This window comes from Balaenoptera acutorostrata, chromosome 7 (genome assembly GCF_949987535.1).
Source record: "Balaenoptera acutorostrata chromosome 7, mBalAcu1.1, whole genome shotgun sequence".
NCBI classification, from domain to species: domain Eukaryota; kingdom Metazoa; phylum Chordata; class Mammalia; order Artiodactyla; family Balaenopteridae; genus Balaenoptera; species Balaenoptera acutorostrata.
This window is the reverse complement of record NC_080070.1, coordinates 5608187-5631815: the sequence shown is the minus strand read 5'-3', so window position 1 is coordinate 5631815 and position 23629 is coordinate 5608187. Positions and strand designations below refer to the sequence as shown.

General features: G+C 54.7%; 1 protein-coding gene across 2 annotated transcripts in view; it reads right to left on the bottom strand.

Moving 5' to 3' along the window:
- PRKAG2 (protein kinase AMP-activated non-catalytic subunit gamma 2) overlaps positions 1-22995 on the bottom strand; it is a 284819-nt gene extending 261824 nt beyond the window's left edge. For both annotated transcript variants that reach the window (XM_007165414.3, XM_007165415.3), the window contains exon 1: positions 22346-22995. In XM_007165414.3, the coding sequence (XP_007165476.1) occupies positions 22346-22459 (114 nt within the window). In that variant the 5' untranslated portion in view covers positions 22460-22995. The remainder of the gene's footprint in view (positions 1-22345) is intronic.
- Between the last annotated feature and the right edge of the window lie 634 nt (positions 22996-23629).

Below are 23629 nucleotides of genomic sequence, written 5' to 3'. Positions count from 1 at the left end.
TTGAACTCGGGTGGTCAGATTCCAAGACCATTAAGATGTCCTGAACTCCTTCACACCGCCCCACCATCCTGTGCCCCCCCCCAAAAGCCCCTTTCACACACCCCCCCCCCCCCCATCTATCCACCTCGCCTGGTTATCTGCCAGCAAAGCACAGAGGGACGATCAATTTGAGTCAGTGTCTCCTTTGGCGCCGAGAACAGGAAAGATGCGTGAGGTCTGACCCCTCCCCTCGCAGGTGCTGACAACCTTACAGAATCCTCGGGGAGCTGCCACCATTCAACCTCAGGCCAGGTTCTCAGCCTCCCAAGGGCGTGACTTCTACCTGCTTCCACCCCGAGAAGTGAGGGGGGACCAGATCGACTCCAAGTCCCTCCAGGAACGATAGCCAGGAATTTTGTTAAATACTTTATCTGCTTTGAGCTTTCACGTCTGTATCTGAGACCCTTCCCCCTAAGACAACTGTCATCCAACGGGTTTCTAATGGCCTCGTAGGGAAATATAGAAAAACAAACACACACAAAGCAAAGAAAAAGAAACTTAGCAAATGCCAGAGTTCAGCTTGCTTATGACAATAAATGGTGCCTCTTCCTGTGAAAGGCCAACCCACAGCTTTCCGGAGCCAGAGTGAGTTTTCCTGCTGTCATAACGCACTTGGGCATTTTGCTAAGAACAAGTTTTCCCCATTTGAGGCCGATGAGTTGGGGCCTCTGGCAAACAAGTCGCTTCTGCTTTTGCCAAGGAGCTTCCCCTTTTCTGGAAAACACTCGTCCCCCTTGCAGTCTTTGCCTTTGTGATGGCAGCTGCTCTTCCGCCCCTGTCTCGGCCCGGCCGGCCCTGAGACGTGCACCACCACAGCTCACTTGTGGGCGAGTTGTTTTTCCTGATGTTGATGTTATGTTTCTCTCCAGAGTCGGCTGCAAATGGAAATTTCCGTGTTCCCCTGTTCAGCAAAAATTACAGGCTTTTGGTTTCATCATCACTGTCAAACCATTAACCATTAACCCTTGGCACCCCGTGGAGCCCTAAAGGAGACAGCCTGGAGCACGTTCCTGGGGCTGCCGACGCTGGGAGGTCTCCTGTGCCAGAAGTAGCCGGCGCGGATGCTTCTGGAAAAAAGGAATGGAAGCCCTCCTATTCACTGGTCCTCCTCCACACCTCACACCCACATGTCTGACTCTGCATGGTTCTCTTTTGTGGACTGAGTGCATCTTCAGTCTGGTCACCTGTAACGCACTCCTTCCTCAGACCCCTCAGACCCCAGGGCCGTGGACGTGAGGGGAGCTGGGGCCATGCCTGCCTCCGCATCCGCCCAGGTCAGGGGCTGGCCTCCCCTCTCCTCAGCTGGAGGAGGGGCAGCAGGCACAGCCACAAGGCAGCTCAGAGGAGCCTTCCACTGGGCCCTCTGTGGGGCAAGACTGAAAAGGGAGGCCGGGCCTCCCCAGTCTCCCGCACCTCCCCTCCCCGGCATCTCGAAGAACGCCTCCCTCAAAGCGACTGTCCACAGTTGGGAGTGGATGCATGGCCCAGACCCCGAGCACCCACACGAAGCCTGCAGACTGCAAGGGGGCCGGATCAGACTGAACTCAGGCTCCTGAAAGACACCAGTCAGGACGGGAGCCCCAGCCCCAGCGGTGGGAGTGGCTGGAGCCCCCCTCCCCCACTGCGGCTCCCAGGGCCCAGCCCAGTCCCAGGGTACATGAGAAGCGCTGCATCATAGGCTACGGGATGCACTAGGGTCGCTGAGCCTTGGGGTCCCAAGAAGCCAGCCCATGGGATAAAGACTCTGTCCTAGGAGTGGAGATGCTGACCCCGGAGACCTGAGGCTCCTGCAGTAAGGCCATCGCCTTAGAAGTGCTCCCCCCCCATAGGAGTATGGGAGCAGGAGGGTAAGGCCATCGCCTTAGAAGTGCTCCCCCCCCCACAGGAGTATGGGGGCAGGAGGGTAAGGCCATCGCCTTAGAAGTGCTCCCCCCCCACAGGAGTATGGGGGCAGGAGGGTAAGGCCATCGCCTTAGAAGTGCTCCCCCCCCCCACAGGAGTATGGGAGCAGGAGGGTAAGGCCATCGCCTTAGAAGTGCTCCCCCCCCATAGGAGTATGGGGGCAGGAGGGTAAGGCCATCGCCTTAGAAGTGCTCCCCCCCTCACAGGAGTATGGGGGCAGGAGAGTAAGGCCATCGCCTTAGAAGTGCTCCCCCCCCCCATAGGAGTATGGGAGCAGGAGGGTAAGGCCATCGCCTTAGAAGTGCTCCCCCCCCCACAGGAGTATGGGAGCAGGAGGGTAAGGCCATCGCCTTAGAAGTGCTCCCCCCACCACAGGAGTATGGGGGCAGGAGGGCAGGCATTGCTCAGATCTCGACCCCCCCCTTCCCAGGAAGCCAGGGCCCTGGGCTCTCCCTCGGTCCCATCTCAGGGCCCCAGGGGCCCCCAACTCAGCATCAGTGGCCGCCAGGAGGTGGGATGTGGTGTGAGAAGGGAGGCCTGGCCGTGGCTCAGCGGGCCCCCCGGGAAGGCAGGGGCTCTGCACCATCTGTGCCAGCTCTGAACCACATTTAATTTCACCCTCAGAGGGTGGGCGGCTGCCTCAAAGGGCTGCCCGAGCTCGGAGTGTCTCCAGAATCGCCCTCGGTCACGCCTTCGTGTCCCTGTCGCAGAGCTCGCACCGGGGGGGGGGGGGGGGGGGGGGTGTGTGGTGGTGATGACATGACCACTTTTTCTCTCCAACTTTTTAAAAACAGGTGATGACTGCGACGAGGCTGACGCAGGCTCCGGCCTGCTGTGCCCCGGGCCCCGGGCCCCACGTCTGGACGAGGGGGACGAAGAGGGCTGCAGCCGGGTTCCAGGAAGAGTCCAGAAAACGGAAGAGAAATACTCTGCTTCAGCAACAGGGGAAAAATCAAAAGGACAGGGTTGCCAATAAAATAATTCACATTTTTGAAACTTAACTGTTTAAAAATGGTTCTTATATACATTTTTTTAGAATTTATTTTTGGCTGCACTGGGTCTTCACTGCTGTCCACGGGCTTTCTCTAGTTGCGGCGAGCGGGGGCTACTCTTCATTGCGGTGCGCGGGCTTCTCACCGCGGTGGCTTCTCTTGTTGCGGAGCACGGGCTCTAGGCGCGCGGGCCTCAGTAGCTGTGGCCCACGGGCCTCAGTAGTTGTGGCCCACGGGCTCCAGGGCTCGCGTGCTCAGTAGTTGTGGCGCACTGGCTTAGTTGCTCCACAGCATGTGGGATCTTCCCGGACCAGGGCTCGAAAAAAATGGTGAAATACTGGCTATTTCCTATGGTTTAACCTAATATTATCAACTGCTTTTACCACAGAGGAAACAGGACACAAAAATGAGAAGGGATGAATGTGACTCAAACCAAGATAGTCCCACTCCCAATCCAGGCTCTTCTGCTAAACCACCACGCTTCCGGCCCCCAAACCACAGCAGAATCTGGGCCCAGGCCCCGCGACCTGCCTGAGGACACCTGGGTGATTAGCCGCAAACCCAAAGGCGAATCCACTTATTTTTACCCCAGTTCACGTCTCATCCTACGATGCCACGCCCACCTTGGATCATAAAGGATAGTCCTGTCCCCAGGGTCACTGTCATTTATTCCTCTAAAGATCCTATTACAAATGAACCAACAAGGAGCTTGATTCAAGGTGCAGATCCCAGAAAATTAAACTCGGTTCATTCTGCATGTTCTAGTCTGTACCTGCATGTCTGTGTCTACGTGTCTCTCTCTCTCTCTCTCTACACACGCACACACACACACAGACACATACACACACCCTCCGGTGCTCAAGAAGCACATGCTCCTGAGTGGCTGAAGCCACCTCCAGGTGGCTGAGGGTGGCAGGTCCTCGACCTCCATCAGCGCCTGGAGAGCCCCTGATCAAAACACAGGCCCCTGTGAGTGCATGTGTGCGTCCCACCCCTCACGTCATGGACTTATGGAGGCAGAACCGTGTGACAACCCGCAGCCCCCTCCCTGCAAGGGTCAGGCCAGGGGAATCCGGCCTCTGTCAGGGGAGGAAGGGCAACCACCCAGTGCCTGAGCCCCAGGGCTTCATGGGGCCTTAAAGACCTTCTAGAATGAGATCCACGGCGGTTAGGGTGAACCCATCTCAGCTTGTACAGTCGAGCTGGGACTAGACTCACCTCTCTTGGCTCCCAGGGCCCAGAGCACATTCTCCTGCCCTCGGCGCACAAGGACCGTCTGTCCTCCTGTCCCACCTCCTGTGGTTGCCAAACCACTGCCTCGAGGGAGGGCCGAGAGCACAGAATCCCACGGAGCCAGGGGACGTGCAGGGCACACTGCAAGAAAGGACAGGGTCCCAGCAGGACACGGTCTCTCTGCCCGGCTCGCCATGGCCGTGGGACTCTGCTCCTCCCAGACTGAGGCTGTGCACTGGGGTTCCAGACACCCGCCGTCCACATGCTACTGCTCACACCCCCTACTCTCCACGTGCACAAGCCACATCCTACGGTCCACACACACACTGCCCAGACCCCACTGTTCACACCCCACCACACACAGCACCACTGTCTACACCCCAACGTCCACACCCTACCGCCCACATACCCACGGCCCACAAACCCCACTTTGGGCAGTGAGATGTACTCGCAAGGCAACAGCAGGAGGTTCAGGTGCATGTGGGACGCACCATCAGGGAAGGGGGGTGGGAGCAGGAGGAGGGGAAGAAGAAGTGGAAGAAATAAAAAGGACTGGGAACGGACCCAGCTCCCACGCCCCCCCCCCAAAAATACGGACCAAGGAGATTTGTTTGTTTGCTTAAACAGAATTTATCGGGTCCCACTGATACTTATTTACACCTGCCTTCATTACCAAAAAGTTGCTGCAATGCAGTAAGATGAAAGATATTATTATCAGAAGGAAAACCAGTAGCCACAGAAAACCCAAGCAGGGTGGGCCTGGCGTGAGCTGTACCCAAAGCTCAGACCTCCCGCCCTGCAGGCCCCGCTACACAGTTTGCTCTCTCTCGGGCTTCTCCAACATTGTAGCCAACAAATAAAGAGAAGACATTAACTATAATTCATTCAAGTTTGCTACATGCCAGGTGCTTTGATGTTATTTAATTCTCTCACCAGCCTCAGGTGGATATCCTCATTGCTATTTTACAAATGAAGCAAACTTAGGTTCAGGGATGCCAAGGACATGGCGGGAAACCCAGGTCCCAAAGCCCAGCTCGTTGGAACAATCTTTACAAGGCCGGGTCCTCAGAGCACACACAGGGGACAGGAACGCCCCTTTGCCAGCGAGCGGCGGGCCTTCTGGAGCTGGCAGCTTCTTATCAGGCATTTCTGCCTTCCAGCCCCCGGACCCATTAGGACTCGGAGGGGGAGTGAGAAGAAATCTTGCGGGGAAAGAGCATAGATTTGGGAGACAACCACGCTTGCTTCAAACGCTGGCCTTGCTCTCGCCAACTGCATCCTTTGGGCAAATCGCTCAGTCTATCTGAGCCTCAGGTTCCCCAACTGTAAAAATGGGGGCGATAATATGAACCAGGCAGAGTTGATGAAGAGTTAAATGATAAAACATGTGGCAGAGCCTGTCGTGGTGCTGAGCATACCTAACGTACTCTGTGGCAAGCGTACGTGTCACGATTCCATTCAAAGGTGACCTAACAGTCTGAGAAGCAGACGAACCTCGAAGCACCAGGGGCAGTGTCCCCACAGGGACTCGGCTGGTGCCTCTTGGCTGGGGCGGTGACCACAGGGAAGGGAATTGGGTCAGAGAGCAGGTTTTTCAAGCCTGGTGAAATCTAGTTCTGAAGAAACAAAACAAAGGATGAGAAGAGATAGAGGGCAGGGAAACAGGAGAAAACAAGAAACAGAAAAAGAGACGCAAAGGAGGAGACAAAAAAAAAAGGGAAATGGATGACGAGAAGCTATTCGTTTGCAGCCAAGAGTCTTGGGCATCAGTCTACTTCCTTCAGTTTTCCATGAAAGGTGGTCTCTTAGGGATCCAAAGACACTAGCCAGTAGAATTTTTGGAAAGCAACATTAGGAAAAAACCCTAAGACCCACCAATTCTCCATTAGCCAAGGTCTGATCATTGCTGTGAAAGAACGTCTGCTGCGGATGAAGGGTGGTTGAAAGCAGAGGCTGTGAAGGTGGGTAAGTGGGGGCCTGGCCAGAGCCAAGAGGACCAGGGAAGTACGGTGTCATATGCAAATCAATGTGAGGACTCGGAGGAGGGAGAAGTCACTTGTTTTGGCTGGTGATGTTCAGGACCCTTCTTCTCTTGCCACTGGCTCCCTGCAGACCAGCGAGGTTCACAGAGCTGCGGGTCCGCCCATCATGGGGCCTCTGTGCCCAAGGTGGACCCATCAGGAGCTGCAGGTGCAAGACCGCAGACTTACGGTCTGCGATCAGCCTGGAACAACAGCTGGAGGTAAACATCCTGTGCCTTCCGTGCATGTCCTCAGGGGCTACTTTGCCTGCCCGCACCATCTGGCTGTGGGCCACGGTGGTTCTGCATGGGCACTCAGGTGCCAGGTGGCTCGGGCTTGGGAGCCTGGCCTCTGCTGCAAAGATTTTCCCACCTGGAGAATGGGTATCACCTCACAGGTGGGGCTCAGGTAAGCCACCGCACACACGTGCTTGGGCGTGCCGGCTCGGTGAGTATCAGCTCTTTTTATTAGTCGCCGTTCCTCTTCCTTCCCCTTCAAGGCTGACCTTGAGAACCGCAAAGACCAGGTGCCACCTCGGTGCAGCAGTGGAGGTGGACACGACTACCTCTTCCACCTTCAGCACAACTTGGACCTACGTCTCTCATCGCTGGGCAGGAAGGGATGGAGGAGACAAAGGGTAGCAGGTGGCCCCGTTCCATGGAGGGTCCAGCGTGGGCCCCTCTTCAGGGATGAGGGGCTTGCTCCCGGCTGCCGGCGGTGCTACAGGAAGACGGCGCCCGCTGCCCCCCTTCCAAGGTTTGCCTCGGCCCAAGGCTGCCACCTCGCCCAAGGCCGGGCCGCCCTCGTGGGATGCGTGACTGACTAACCCAGCACAACCTGGGAGTGTGGACCGAGGCCCTGGCTGGGACGGCACTGCCACTCAGCCCCTCCCCCCGCCTGACCCTGCTTCCTCCCCTCCCCAGGAGTCGACCCCAAAGCTCTCCTGCGCGTGATCGCCAGTACACGTCACCATCCCCACCCGAGTCTGCTCTGCCAGGAGCCCAGCACAGGACACCTGGTGAGAAGGCGGTTGAAGCTGACACTTCTTGTAGCTTCAAGAAATAGGGAGATTATTTGACATTTGCGTGTATGTGTGCCCGGGAGCCTCCGGCCATTTCAGAGTCCAAGTATTTTAATGATACCTTCTCGGGATTGGACTAGGTGGTCCTTGGTGGATATTTAAATACCCACGTCTTTCCCAACTTGGAGAGTCTAAAGGACCCCTTCCCCTCCCCTTCTCCCCGCTCCTTCCCTGTGAGTGTGGAGGGGAGGGGAGATTTAGGGGCACGGAAGGCCTGCCTCCTCGGTGGTCCTGGACCATGACAACACCCGATGCCATTGCTGCTGCGAGACAAGGTGATGTCGTACTCACTCTGGCCATTCCTGGCAGTCCTGTGACTCGAGAGTTTTCTAAAGATGATAAGGTTTGGTCTGACCTTCAAAACCGAAGTCACCTTGGTAGAAGCCAGAATAGTGTTTAGGGAGTGCCTGCCGAGTGGGACACACTGGGTGCTTTAAGGAAAGGTAACGGAACAGAAATTCCACCTGAGGAGTCCAGGGAGTGGAAGAGGGGCCCCACTTCCTGCAAGACCAGGGCACAAACGAGAGGTTCAGCCCATCCTGGCCCCCGCCAGCCCAGGGGAGTTTTCAGCAGCTCTCAGACCACAGAAAGCTCGGAGAACCAGCGTCCTCTGAGGAGAGGCTGGACACCGGCCAGTGTCTCTCACGTCGGTCACAGAACAAGATTCAGGAAAAGCAGGCCCCTGAGGCTTCCGGCAGGGCGAGGACACCGGCTTAGGGGTGGTGTTGCTGCGCCACCGGGGATGTTCTTCCCACGGGTACCAGTGAACACTCCCTTGGGACCCAGCAACAAAGCTGGTCCTGAGCGGCACTGGTGGGGGGATGGAGGACGCAGGACGCTGCCCCCAGCAAGACCGAGACGGACATCATCCCAGGCTCCCAGCCTCTCCGCAGGAAGAGCTGTATGCGGAGGGGGTGTGAGCCTGCTCAATCGCCTTGGAAACTTATAGTTCTCTAAACAAAAGAAAACAAGGCAGCAGTAATCAATCTTGATCTTGACCTTGAAGGTGGAGCCAAGCCCCTCTCCAGGATTTTCACCCACGCACCAAGGGAAGCTGCTGGCAGGGCTGGCAGGGCGAGGTCTGCGGGATGGGGGAGCAGGTTGCCCCGGGCACCCAAGCTTCGTGCCCAGAAGGGCTGCCAGCCCAGAGCTGTCCTGGCTCCGTCAGAAGCTGAGGGCTTGTGACACTTTGTGCGTCTCTTCTGCGCTTGCTCAGCCGCTAACCTGCTGAGTGGACTCACCTCCCCAAAGCTGCGTCCCCACTTGTTCGGCAACCACGCTGGGTGGGCTTGCTGCGTGGATCTGTGAGACCTGCCAGTCTCCTGCTGGCAGATTCCTTCTCCGGATCGTGGGAGACAGATGCCATCTGGTGAAGGAATCCTCCTGTTTCCTTGGGGTCTGTATGAGATCCTCTGGGCCTTTCAAACCAACGCCACCTGACCCTCTTCTGTTCCAGGTAAGGGCGGTGGACTGACGTTAACGCACCAGGGGACGCGGCCCCCTCCGTCACCAGTCCAGGGCTCAGCGTGTCGAATGATGAGCCCACTTAGACAGCAGTCATCTCGTGGCAGCAGACGGGGCTCTGAGCTTTGCCCAAGTCAATGAAGCTGGGGGACGTGGGACTGGGATTACGTCCCTCTGCCACGCAGTCCAAGACTCTTTCTATGGTGGCCCCCAGCCCTGCCTGCCGGGACCGAGGGCTGGGAGGGGCAGGCAGTGGGTGGGCACCTGCGGTGTCGGCAGGCATCACAAAATCATGGGATGCTAGACCCGGGGGGGCCCTTCCAGCCCCTAATGAGGGTCCATCTCCCCCATCAAATGCTCTCATCCCCCCCTAAATAAGAACTATTAATTAGCAGCCTGAGAGGCACGCCCCCAGCCCAGAGAGGCAGGCAGGGGGCACAAGCCGGCACCGTCAGCAGCTCTGGGCGGGTCGGGGGGTGCCTGCGGAGCTACCAGGGCAGAAACACAGGCCGGAAAGTGTTTCCCCGTCGTTCTCTGGGACAGAGATCACCGGACCTTGCAGAAACGCACTTTATTCCTCCACTTCCACTGCCCGCCTGCGCACCCCGCTGGGCTCCTCCGTCCCACCCCCCTTCCCTGGCTCTGTCGCTGGCTCTCCCCCCTTCCGCCCTCCCCGCAGCGTGTTCCAGTCTATCCCTGCGCTGCAGCGGGCGAGACACAGAAGCACAGACAGACTCTACCCAAGAGTGGCCCACGGCGCCCAAGGCCTCGGCTGTGGAAGGTGGCGTAGGTCCCACCTCGTACTGGGACCAGCTGAGGACACAGAGGCACGAAGGGAGCCCAGCCCAGACCCCGGCCCCACAAAAGCCCCAACGCTCACTCTCTGGAGTTGAGGTGCAAATTCCCCAGGAGAGCCTCAATGGCAGCTGCCCAAGGGGGTGAGGAGAGACACACATTAACCCCAGAAGGCTAGCTGCTCAGCACCATCTCCTGGGCTGTCACATTCCGACCCAGGGGAGCACACGACGCCCCCCCCTGCCAGAGCCAGCGACTCCCCTGGGGCCCTGCAGGCCCGAGGCAGAGGGCGGGGGAGGCGGGAGAGATGGCGGGAGTCCCCAGGGGTGTTCCGCTCCCAGGTGGAGTCTGCCGGTTTCCACGTGCACACCCACCACCCAACTCTCGGCAGCCCCCCTCCCAAGACTTGGCCTTCAAGTTCCTGGCAAAGGCCATTTCCAACCACAGTCAGTTAAAGGCTCTACCTCTCAACCCCTGGGGCTCACACTGGCTTTCACTGTGGGGTCAAGGCTTTAGCCATTTGGACCATTTCACTGTGAGTAAGGACATCTGCGGAACAAATCTGTAAATGTATTTCGCCGAAGTGCCACAAGGGATAAAGAGGAATTTACATTGAATTCATAACTAAAGAATCACTTCCACTGGAAAGAATAAACTTCTGTTCCTGGGGGACCGTCCCAGAAATCCTGGCGTGGTATGGGGGCCACAGCTACATGCTTAAGGCGGTCTTCCTCACGGGCCCCTTTGTAGTGGAGAGGAAACCAGCATTCCTAGGGTACCACCCTCTTGCTTTTACCCAGGGATCTCATCTCATTCTCCCCCAAGCCCAGTGGGCAAAGTGGGGACTATGGTCCACATTTTACAGGTGAGGAAACTGAGGCTCGGGAAGCACCAGTAAACTGCCCAAGTGGACACAGAAGCAACGATGGCATGAGAATTGCAACTTTGAAGTCTGACACCCAAACTCACCGCCCTCCACCACGCCCCCCCTTTACAGAGCAGGTGAAAACCCTCATGTTTTCCCTGCTCCCACAAACGATTCTGTTCTCGAGAACCTAGCACAAATGACAGCTAGGTCCAGACTGTCGCTGCCGTGGGCGGATGCTCCCACCTCCTATGGTTCGAAGGTCGTGAGGCCGAGGGGCTGGTGCCTGGCCTTGGACCCATCCACCACCCGCTCCCTCTCTGCTTGCTTGGCATCTTTCAGTCCAGGCGCTAGACCCGTTTCCAGTCAAAGGATTACTGTGTCATCTAGAATACCTCCTGGCAGATTTATGATGTTCTAACTAGTCAGTTAGCCTGAGCAAAAAGCCCAAATAACTTTCCCAGGTAGGAGATGGAGGGGAAAAAACAACTAACACGGTAGCATTCCTGAAAATTACCCTTTCATTGAACCAACAAAACATGGTTTATCTGAAATTTTTCTCTTTACGATATTTGACTCCCATAAGATTTGTAAACAGTTGATTCACCCAGCTTTTTCGGAATTAGTTCGTAGAGTTAACTAAGCATCTGGATTCTCAAAGACACGTTTTTTTTCCTTTCCCGCGGTGTTGTTTGGCTTCTGCGCTTTCTCCCCATCATTATCAGCATCAACGTGAGGGCTGCTCACGTGGGAGACGGTTTCCTTGGGGCTGGGACAGGAAGACGTAGAGGCACACCATCCTCAAAGGGGCACATGTTCTAACTAAGGAGACAAGGGTCGGGCCCCCACTCGCCCAATCTGGGACAACTCTGAAGGGCCATCCCAGTTCCAGGGGGTCAGCTGAGGCCAGTTGTGACCGCTCCACCATCCAGCTTCTCCCTCTGCCCCATTGGCTTTCTTTCCTTCCCCCACCACTGAAGAACCAAAGCTAGAGGCACAGAATCATTGGCTAACAGTAATTTTTAGGTGAAGGTAACAAAGATCGTTTCAGAGGTAGATCATCATTAAACGAGGAATATAACCAAATATGTCCATTCGACTTTAAGTCGTATTTTATTATGGTCATAAACGTGGTGCCCACACGCCAAGCCTATGGAGCTGTGCTCTGAACCTTCCCTGAAAACGGTCGTCACCACGTCTAGAGAAGGAGGGTGTGGATGGAGTGCGGAAGCCAGTGCCAGCCTGCAGCCTGGGTCCGCGCTGAAAGGACTCCATGACGGCTCACCGCTGCCCACAGCTTTGATTTTGAGCCAGTGCAAAAGGGAGCTGCTTTGAAATCGTTTTCTGATCTAAGCCGAGGTGCAGAGAGCTCTGCAGAGCGCCACGCGGGCCAGGTAGACTGGGCTCCCCGGAAGCCCTCCTCACCTGCGCCACGAATGCCCGCCTGCCTGAAAGGGTCTCCTGTCTTCCCAACATTCCCCCGAGAAGAACACCCGAGTTTTCCTCCCTGCTTTGCCACTGGCCAGTCATGTGACTCTTGAGGCGGCCTCATCTCTGCTCCCGGAGGCCACTACGCAGGCTCCAGGCCACTTCTGCACCTGGCGGAAGACTCCCGGCCGGGTTCCTCCCTAAACCCAGTTTGGTTCTGTGGCCCAGCATTTCCCTGTGTCTTTGAGCCGAGAATATTCTATTACCTGTATCCTGAGGTCATTTCAGAATCTCAAAATACACTTAACGAGCAAAGAAGAGTGGTGAAAAGTTACCTCTCTGTTCTCCTGGCACTGGCCTCTCCCCAGGGGCACAGCAGCTCCCCTGACGCTCACCCACCCTCAGTGATGAAAGGGTGGGGGGCCTATCGAAGGCCAGCCTCGGGAGGACCTGGGCTCCTCACCCTCGCTCACAGCCCCTCGACGCCCACCTGACCTTGGGACGAAGCAGTTTCCATACAATCATGGTGCCTGAGCCAAATGGAGACCTTAGATTGCAATCCTCTTTTTTATAGATATGACATAGAGTATTACTATCTAGCAATTATATGATTAATGATAATATATTATTAAACATAATATTAATTATATGTCAACCTGTTTAAGGTCTTAATATATTAAGTATTTACTAGAAAGTAATATTTAATTAACAATTATAATTAATATGTTATAATTATAATATATAATGTAATATAATATATAACATGTAATATATTACATATAATTATATATATCTGTGTATTATATGTTATATATAATTATATATTATATAAAATTATATATAACAATATATAACATAATTATAATATATAATTATATAGTAACAAGATTAACATACTGATTATTATATAATATTAATATTATTAATTATTATATATTATATGTATTTGAGAAAGATAAATGGGGTTTTTTTTAAGATTTTTTTTTTTTGATGTGGACCATTTTTAAAGTCTTTGTTGAATTTGTTACAATATTGCTTCTGTTTTATGCTTTGGATTTTTGGCCCCGAGGCATGTGAGATCTTAGCACCCTGACCACGGATCGAACCCGCACTCCCTGCACTGGAAGGTGAAGTCTTAACCACTGGACCGCCAGGGAAGTCCCAAATGTTTGCTGTTTTAAGTCACTGTTTTGGGGTGTTTGGTAGCAAAAATGAACTGACGTGGTGACTTGTGCCACGGCTCCCCTGTAGACTCTGAGCCTTGTGAGGGTGGGGGCCGTGCCCCTCCTGGTGGCAGTTTTACTCTCAGCCTTGCCCGGTGCTTGGCACACAAAGAAAGGGCTTTTGGCAAATGTCTGGTAACTCAGTAAGAAGAAGCTCTGCAGTCATGTGACAGAGGACTCAGCGCAGGATTTCTTGATTCCTGGTTTGGTGTTCACTCTAATACTCAGTTATTTAAAAAACAAAAAATGAGAAAGAACTAGAGAATAAGACCTATGAAATTATAAAAGGCAGATTATTTATCTTCGAGATGAGAAGGGTAAATAACAGCCTTCAAAGTCCTTCACGTAAAAGGGAACAAATAAAGACCTGGTCAACCCCAAGGGCAAACCCTTGGAAGGCAGCTTGCCAGACCAGATATTTCGATCTCCGTGTGCCCATCATGGGGCTGCTGTCTGTCCTGCCCAGCAGTCTTGCCTCCCACCCCAGGCTGCCTGGACCATTCACGGGCATCCAAACCCTAGGGCTGGGGCAGGGCAGAGCGCGGAAATCAAAAACCCAATTAAACACCAGAACTTTCTTGGCAGGTTGGATTAGAATACTTGTGAGCTGTGGATGGCCTAAAGTTCTTTCTCTGTGATAAGGATAATAACACCGATAATGAAAATAACAGTATTTCACAGGGTTATTTTGGAGATAAACAGAGACAGCTTACATAAGCACACACCTGGTACCTGGAGCAAGTGCTCCATCAGTATTAGCTAAATCTGATGACAACGTGCCGTCCCAGAGAGTATCTGATCATCAGTAATATTGATCGGTCATAGCCACCAGGAACAAAACTACCCGTCGAGCAGCGTCTGAATTGCTAGGGTGCTCATTACACAATATCCTGTGGACAAGAATGGGGCCGGCAAACAACATCGGAATGACCACTGTCCCCAGCTGTGCTGTGCAGGCAGGGAGCCTGTCGTAGGAGGTTCCTGGGGCCCCCGTAACACAGTACCACAAACAAACTGTGTGTATTTAAAACTACAGAAATTCTCTCACAGTTCTGGAGGCCAGAGCCTGAAATCAAGGTGTTGGCAGGGCCACACTCCCTTGGAAACCTCCAGGGGAGGGTCCACCCTTGCTTCTTCCAGTCTCTAGTAGCCCCATGGTTCCTTGGCTTATGACAGCATCACTCCAATCTCTGCCTCTGTCTTCACATGATCTTCCTTCTGTGTCTCTGTATCCAAATTTCCCACTTTTTATAAGGACACCAGTCATACTGGTTTAGGGGCCCAGCCTAACCTCATGGTAACTTGATTACATCTGCAAAGACCCTATTTCCAAATAAGGTCACGTTCACAGGTACCAAAGGTTAGGACTTCACCATAGCTTTGGGGGACACAGTTCAGCCCATGACCCTATTCACCTTTGTATCCTCAACACCTAGCACAGTACCTGGGAAACAGACATAAATGAGCTGACAGGTTTCCCAGTCCCAGCTCTAAAGGTGCCCAACTGTAAACATGGTCCCAGCAAGCTAGCTCTCCATTTCTTTACAAACTGAGTAGTTGGGGCCCCACTTCCTAAAATTCTGGCTCTGTCGTGTCCTTCCTCCTGCACCCCCCAGCACCAGCGGAGGTCACCCCAGTGCCACCTGCACCTGGCTCTGCACCGAGTCCCCGCCGGGCCTCCGCAGGAGGCTGGCAGGGCTGCACGGCTCCCACAGCTAGGACCCGGCCTCAGCCGCATGGAAAAAAGGCTGGACTCCTGGGGTGACCAAGAGCAAATTGGTCTTTGTTGTACATTCATCAGCAACTTCGCTGCCAGGTCAGAGTATATCAAAACAGAGAGGCCCTGGCACGAGCCCCAGAGCCTGGATGATATCTGATTGGTCTGTGACAAGCCATGAGTTGGCAGAGAAGGGCTTCCTGTCAACAGGAAGGAAAGGATGGGGATCAAATTATTTTCAACGTAGGTAGAGGAACAAAGAGATGAGCGAGATTTGGGTTAACCATTCTGATGCAGGGCTAAGCCAGTCACACGTGAGAAACCTTCCTCCACCGGAGGGGAAGCCCGGCTGATTAACCCTCAACCATTTCCTCTGGTTCAGCTGCACGCACCCTGCAGTGGGGTCTCTCTAAGAATTCCCTGTGGTTAACCCTTGGGGATATAGCTTCACTCCCATGTGGCTCTGCCCATCTGACAGCAAGGTCACGGTCAATTGACCAAGCAAATTAAGGACTGTTTCAACTCGGCTGCGCAGCACTTCATCGGCCTTTGTCTGTCCCAAATTTTAAAGACATTGACCACATTCCGACATTTGGTTCGCTGTCCTGGGATATCAAGACAGGCTGTTTACTGTCTGGAAAGAACTGGGAGTCACAGGCATTCCACATGTGCTCATACTCACTGCTCTGGGTCAGAGGGGGGTGGGTGGAGGAGAATGGGGGAAAAGAGGGCTGGATTCTAACCCAGCTCTTCCAAGGGTCTGTGGCCTGTTCGGTGACCTGAGTAGCCCCCATAAAAGTGAAATAGTGCCCAGAAATAGACAGCGCTGGCAGTGAGCTGAATATACCAAGACAGGAAAAGCAGAAGAAAATAGACAAGAAACAGCATCATTTAAGAGCACAGTTATTCGTCTGGATGGTTTCAGAGGACACAAACTGATGTAGAAGTTAAGTGAATGAGGTGTGAGCAGGTGAAAAGCCCTTGGCAAGTAAGAAGTGCTTCCAAGTCCTTTCCTGAGTCATACTTTGGTCTAAAGGGAAACCCCTGAGTGCAGATCAGCAATAGAATTTTGCTGGGTTTTATTTCGGAAGGGCAGTTCAAAGAAAACAGGCAGGGAAAGACACTTGTGAAGCGCTGAGAACCAGAACGAGTTTACGATGTGTGGAAAGATGTAATGTGGAACACACACTGTATTGGGCCGGAACCTCAGTACTAGCAATGTCCTTTTGGTGCAATAATGATCCCGAATATAGATGGTCGCATTCATCATTAGGCCACTATGCAGTGTTCAGAGCCTGGTTTACACAAGGATCTTGGACCCTCCACAGGCAGGTCCTGGGGGAGAGTGGGAACAGGGCAGCAGAGGCTAGACTTGAATAAAGTGTCACCCAACCACGAAACAGGGAACGTACTTGTTCTCAGCTGGGCCATCTGTAAAGTGGGGACAAGAGGATGAGACAGGGGATCCAGCCTGCGTGTACGCCCAAAGTCACTGGACGTGATTCTGCAAATCCACGCGTTTTGAATGTGCTCTGCTTAGATCACTACGTGAGCTGGTCCACGGCGGTCTGTGCACGGTCTGCGGGGTAGAGTCTTCAAGGAAAGGGACCCCTAAATCTGTTCTCTGCCTGCCCATTCCCTCCCACGGCCCAGCACTGGACTGTGTTTAACTGGCATTCAGCCAATGTGCAATGCCCACGCTGCAGGAAGCCCACACACTGCCAGCCGTGCTCTGCGAGCTGCAGAGAGGCCCCCAGGCCTCATTTATAAACCCCAGAGCCACAGGAGAGTTCCGGGGGCTCCATCACTGAGTACCTTGACTCCCGAAGGTCCCAGTATCATCCTCTGGGCCCTTCTGCAAAGTTCTCCTGTAGATATTCAAATGCCGCATCAACTTAGACACCTTGTACTAAGTTACGGGTTCATATTTTAGCTTTAACATTTATTGAGGGTTAATACTATTAGAAAGAGCTATAGGAAGACCACTTCTGCACCTTCGTAAAACTCTTGAAGATATATACATATACAAAATCTTTGTTTTTTCGTAGAAGGAGTCACACAATCACTTCTTTTAAGAATTTAGCACAAGAGGGCTTCCCTGGTGGCGCAGTGGTTGGGAATCCGCCTGCCAATGCAGGGGAGATGGGTTCGAGCCCTGGTCTGGGAAGATCCTACATGCTGTGGAGCAACTAAGAACCTGTGCTCAGGGCACCCAAGATGCACCAAACCACTGAAGGGCCAAGTCAAGAAACACTGCAGTGAGGCCTAACAGGCTGGCCCATGTTGGGTTACTCAGGCTGGGGGCCTATCTGGACATTCATCTTTATTTGGGAGCCAGAAATATTCCACCTTTGTTTAACAGTCAGCAGCCAAGTATCTCTCTTCTCAATGACAGCTGAAAAAGTGCAGATGATAGATAGACAGATGGATAGATGGATAGACACACGGATACTTAGATGGGTGGATGGACAGATTGATGGAATAACTCACGGGGGTAGGAGAACGGATCAGCGTTATGCTGAGGAAGTTGGAAATCAATTGTTTTTTAAACCCCTGTAGGCATAAGAGTCACCTGGAGAACTTAACCAGAAACAAAGAACCACAGGTCCCACTCCCCAGAGACTCTGATTCAGCAGTTCTGGGCTGAGACCTAGGATTTTACATTTTAAACAAACACCGGGTGGTTCTGCTTAAGCTGGTCCACGAACTGCACTTTGAAAAACACTGCCCTAAACCCTAACCCAACAAATCTTGCTCAAGGTGGTACAAACTGACCAAGGTCACGGCCAAGGTCAAAACTGATACTGCCCCTGTGCCGCCCGGCATCCGCTTTCTCTTCACCGAGGCTTCAGTCCAGGGTGTTTCGATGGTGTACTGGGCAGTGAGCACTGCTGTCACTGGGTCCTCCAGCCCCCGGGGCAGAAAGGCAGCTCCCATCCCCACCCGCATCCAGGCGATGCCCCCTCCTGTACGCACGGCCCTAGCAGAGCGGATCTGATTGGATGGAAGCTATTGGTCACCGGCCCATCGCCAAGGTGAAGGGCGCTGGGCCTCCAGCAGCGTGAGGCCTCCCTCCGGAGACACCACAAGCGAAGGCATCCCTAGTGGCAGGCCCAAGCCAAGCTGTGTCTCCACAACCTTCTGGGACCGGCCAGCTGCCCCTGGCTCTATGTTTAGGTTGTCTCCAGGGACTGTGAAGGATTTCTGGAGCACCTCTCCCCAGAGGCCTGGGGACTTGTGCGTTCCACCAGCAGCGAATATCGGGCCACCACCTCGGATCGAGCCTGACCCCCTCCAGCTGCCTCAGTGTCCCCACGGGTTCCTGTGTGGGTCCTTCTCTCCAAAGCCCTCCCTGCCCCCTTGGCCTCCTGCTCTGTCATTGGCTTGTGAACAGTTCCAGAGACCAACAATACAGTCAACGACCCAGCCCACGGTCATCAACTAAAATATGTCTAAGATACATAAATTTCAGCATTAATAGGGAAAATGATTTTTCTCGGACAAAAAGGAGGAAAGAACATGCTTTACTCCCAGCAACGGCTTCTCTGGCAAAGTGCTGGCAGATCATCACGCACAGCTAGACTTCTAATGAGGTATTTTCTAGACGCATTCCCACCACCTTGATTATTATTCCCGCTTTACATTACAGATGAAGGCTGAGGGAAGAGAACCCAGGCGAGGTGCCAACTCACCAGGACTCTGAAACACTACGCCCATCTCGCTACTTTTAAAGGCCCAGCGCAACCCCAAAGGAACCTGCACTCAGGCTTTCCTCTTCCTCTTCCTCTCCTCTCCTCTCTCTCCTTCTCTTTCCCCTGACAAGATCCGAGAGGGTTTCCCATAAAGGTGATCCAAACTGAGACTAAAATCAAGCAAGGTTACACCCTCCATTAGGCCCAAGGGCCATTCTCCCTACAATAGAATTCAATGAATAAATTACTTTAGTTAGTAACTCTGGGTCTCCACTACCCGCTGTCACCCAAGTCCCTAGTGTATCCCCTAAAATTGATTCCTCTTTTCTGGTGTCTCACTGCACAGCAGGCGCTATTGGTAGGAAGGCAGAGTGAAGATGGTTAAAGATAATCAGAGCCTAGGATGAAGGTTTGCAATGATTTCCCCCAACATCCTTGGTCATGGTTCTGTTTATGCACCAGATATGGGGGTGGAGACTGAGTCCAATCGTGTCCAAAAAGGACACAATCCAATTCAGTAAAAAGACAAGCTGCTTGGACACTGGAGGTCCCAGGAGGCCTCATCACTGTGAGTGCCACTGGACGCCACCAAATGACCCCACCCACAGGACTGCCAGGCCACAGTGTCTTCCAGGAGTCACTCTTTAGAATCCCGAATGTCCTGGTACATGCTGCCACCAGGCTAGTTCTCACAAAGCGTTGTTTTCATCACCTTTAATTGCTTCTTAGTTTAAATCCCCCCGGCCCAAAACAGTGAGACAACGACTTAGATTCAGTCATTTATACCAGGGAGCAGGGCAAGTGAGGCAGGGAACCCAGAACAGCCAGAAAGGGTGCATTATGGATGATCAGACCACCACTGTGGGCAACAGGGGCTGGGCCCTGCTGCCACCCTCTGAGGCATCCTGCAGAACCCATGTCAGAACCATCACCCCCGGGGATGGGGAGGCCGGGGAACAGTCCCACCTGCATCCCTCCCTGCCTGAGGGTTGCCCCTTAGGGCATAATCCCAATCCCAGCATTTCCAGCCCAGCCTGTACTCAGGCTGAGCAAACTGCCCCTATTCAGGAGGGTTCCTTCAGGAGCAAGAAAGACACAGTGAGAAACTGTGGTGTGGGGTGGAGCTGTCCAGCAAGACTGCGGAGAACGCTGGGTGGGCTATGGGCACACGGGGCAGGGCACCAACAGCGTCTACTGCAGCTTCTCAGTGGCTTCAGGGGACAGCCTCATCCCCGGGCCTACCTTCCAGGGAGGGCTGCCAGAGAAGATACAGGACGCCAGTTAAACTGGGATTTCAGATAACGATGGGTATTTTTTAGTATAAGTTTATCCCAAATGGGGCCTGGCACATTCATATACTAAAAAGTTGTTCATTGTTTAAAATTCTAATTTAACTGGGCATTTAGTATTTTTATTTGCTAAATCATGCAATCCAACCTCAAGGCTCTCCTTGATCTGGCCTTGATGTGTTTCTGATTACTCTTGATTCTCAAACCCTTTCTTCCATGAAAAGGGGCTCTTCACTGGAGTTGGAAGCAGTCCTCCAACTCCCCGACTCCATGGGGGTGCTCAGGCTGGTTCCCGGGCAGGGGTAACCCCTGCCATGTCTCTGTCCTGCCTACCACCTCTGGGTCTAATGTCTCTTTAAACATGTCAAGGTACTGCCACCTCTCCCTTCTCTCCCCTCTGAAAGCAGGTACTGCCTGCACTGGTCATCTTGTGCCCTTGGGTCATCTGCTAACATCTGTCTGAATGCTGTATTTTCCCAGCTAGAGTGTAACTCTCACCCAGCCCAGCACAAGGATCAACAGGTAATTACTAGTTGGTTAGTGAGAAGACCCCCCCGGTCCCCCCCCCAGCAAAGGCAAGCCCTGTGAGGGTGGAGACAGAGCCCCTCTCGTTCCCCCCTGGATCTCACCATCAAGCAGCATGGCACACGTGTCGTGGAATAATTGAGTGAACAGAACTTTCTGTAAGGGCTGCATCATGCCAAGAACGTTGTCTAAATCAGCCAAAGTCATCACCAGCAGCAGGAAGGCTGGTCGGAGTATTCCGACTATATCCTGGCTTTTCCACTTTCACAGCCTGGCCGCTCAGTCCCTTTCCGGGTTCTGGATTTTGTCCTACACCACCTCTGGAGCGCACCCCACACACATACTCCTATTTGAGACTGGCCTCACCAATCAACGTAAATACGATATGGCCTGGGCACTGGACAATGTCATTTTCTTTTCTCTCTCTTTTAAGTTAGGTGCTCTGATGTAGATGTAATAGCCATACATTCATATAACACTTTGCATTAGTAAGAGCTTTCCCATGAGTTATTTTATTTCAACATCCCTGAAAGGTAGGCAAAGCAGAATTATTATCTGTTTGACAAATGGGAGAAGCTGAGTGGTTAAACGTTTCAGCCAAGTGATGACTGTCGAGGGAGGTTAGGAGTACCTGTGTCTAACTTTTTATTTACAAATATGGCTTAAAATGTCTCACATTAGCAATGTAAACAGGAATATCTCATTTTCATATAGAATGTTTATTCAAAGGAATGCATATTCCTGCATATTTGGGTCATCACCCTGGTGGTCACACAGCAGGCAGGGGTCCAGTCACCTGCTCCCTGAGCGTCCCCCTGCCAGGGAGGGCTGGCCACCCTTCCCAACTTGGGGCTGCTCCCTGAAGTACCCATCAGATGTCTGGGGCTCCGGGGGCTCCCTACCCTTCCTGGCCAATGTGTGCACACAGGCCTGGGAAGGAGGAGCTGCGGTCAACAAACACAGGAGTGAAGTGCCTAAGGTGGTTCGCAGCAGAAAGTGCGTGACCAGCTGCCCTACCCCAGGCCCCATGCTGCCGTCAGGAAGGATTAGCTTTAAGGAGGTGTCTTTAACAAGGTGTCCTCGGAGACAGCCCTGGAGGGTGGGACTCACCCCGCACCCCCAACCCGTGCCCAAGACCCTCATCCGTGATCAAAACTGCATTTTCCATAGAGCCCTCGTGTGTGTGTTCGTGTGTGTGTGTGTGTGTGTGTGTGTATACATTTACTTGGTTGGTGAAGGCTGGGGGGTGTGACCCAGTTGGGGGTTTCCTTCCGGTGCAGGTAAGGGCTGCGCCGCACGTCCCCCCCACGGGGAGGCTAGGGAAGGCTTCGGGGGCCACGGGCTACCTGGGCAGGCAAAGCGCAGGGTGGGCGCACGACCCCGCCCGCCGCTCCCTCCAGCTGGAAAAAGTCAAGCAGCAGACCGATCGATGTCGCCAAAGTCCGGGCCCAGCTGCCGGCGTGGCCAGGGCTGAAGTTCGCGAGGGCCCTGCACGCCTTAGGGAGCCCCGAGCCCCTAAGTGCCTGAAAGGTGCTCCCAGGGTCAGGCAAAGGGGCCGGCGGCAGAGGAGTCTCCAGCCCCCGGCCCAGAGTCACCCGAGGGAAACTGGGGAGCAGGGGGGGGCGTCCATTTGAGGGCGCAGCTACACAGCCAACGCCCCCCTCCCCCACTGTCCCCACCCACCGCCCCTCCCCTCAGTCCCCGGCAGCGGCGCGCGGCTCCACCTCCCCGGAGCTCAGTCCACACTGTCCTTTTTCAACAAAACAACGCTACGCACCGCCCCTCCGCCCCCGCCCCAGCACCCGCACCCGGCGGGATCCCGTGCTACGCACAGCCCGCCCCGCAGCTGCCGCCCCCGCCGCAGACGGTCGCCGAGCACCGGCGGCACGCGGGTGGGGAGAGGGATGGAGCCCGGGCACAGCGGCCCAGCTCGGCCCCGCGCCTCCACCCTTCCCCAAGCCGCCCGAAGTGACAGGAGGGGCACGCACGGCGCGCGCGGGGCGTCCCGCGTTAACCGCTTCCGCGCCGGGTCGCAGCGACCCGAGGGTTGGGGGCCGGGGACGGCGGGGTGGGACTCACCGGAATGTGCACTCTCAGCGAACGCCGCTTCTGGCTGCTGTTCTTCTTGCCGCTGCTCCCGCCGGGGCTGGAAACGTCCTTCTTCTTCTTGGTGTCCATGGCCGCGCTTCCCATAACTTTAACCAGAAGTTAATTCCGGGTGACTCGTTCCTGGAATTCGGTCCTCTCCTTCCCAGCCCGGCCCCAGCCGTCGGCCGCGAGCCGCACGCGCTGTTTACTGTCCTTGCACCCTGAAGACACCGCGTGGGGACTTCCGCGGGGAGGGAAGGTGGAGCTGGGGTGGCGGTCGGCGGGAGCGCCGAGTTCACGTGTCCTCTTCCTCCTACGGGCTCTTCGGATGCGAAATCAAAGCCAAAGGCTATACTGGTTCTGGTCTCTCGCTGGGCTACGCGTGGCAGAGATCTCCCGCTGGGTGACAAAGTTTTCTTCCTTTTGCAAAGCGAAGCAACATTTTCCACCCTCTCGGCTCCTCCCACAGATTCCCAGAGGTAATCAGAAAGGCAGGTGCAATTAAACACGGCAATTTGGGAAGCAGCCCTCCTATGCCTATGCCTAAGTGGAAAATCTGGCGAGAGCCAGACGGTTTGTATGTTAAATATGACCCTCCACCGGAGAATAAACCAGCCCGCAGCCTGGAACTAGGTCCGTCCTCCTTTCTGGGCGAGAGGGAGGGAGGGAGGAGGGGAAGAGGAGGTGCAAGCGCGAACACTCTTCGCAACTGGGCTGAAGCTCGACTGCGAGCACGAGTTCTGGCGGCCGCCCTGCCGGCCGGAGGGCGTGCGGGAGCCCCGCGGAAAGCGGAGGGCAGGCGCCCGGTCCGTTCCGCCGCCTCGCCGCGGCCCCGGGGCCCGAGGGGTCAACGAAGGGCCGGGCCCGGCACCGACGCAGGCTCGCGGGGCGGTGGACGGCGGCGTGCCTCGAACAGGAAGTGCGCGGCGTGCGGCGCGCCCTCCCGCTCCGCCCGCCGACCCTCGCCGCCCCCTGCAGCCGCGGCGGCGCGGGACTCGCTCCGAGATGATTTCTGACTCCTGTTGTCCCCCAGTGTCTGTTTATGCCTCACCCGCTAACACACGCACACGCGCACTGTGCCCCGCAGACCCGGCCGCGGCGGAAGCGCGGGTTTCGCTGGGATGCGCGCTGACCCGCACGTGCTTCTCGGAAAACCGCGGCCCGGGCCCCTCCCCGCCGGCGTGCGGACCTGAATGCGCACTGAGAGCGCTCAGTGTCGCGGGTGGAGTGCGGGTTTTCACCCCCACCCCGCCGTACCCCACCCCACCCGGCTTT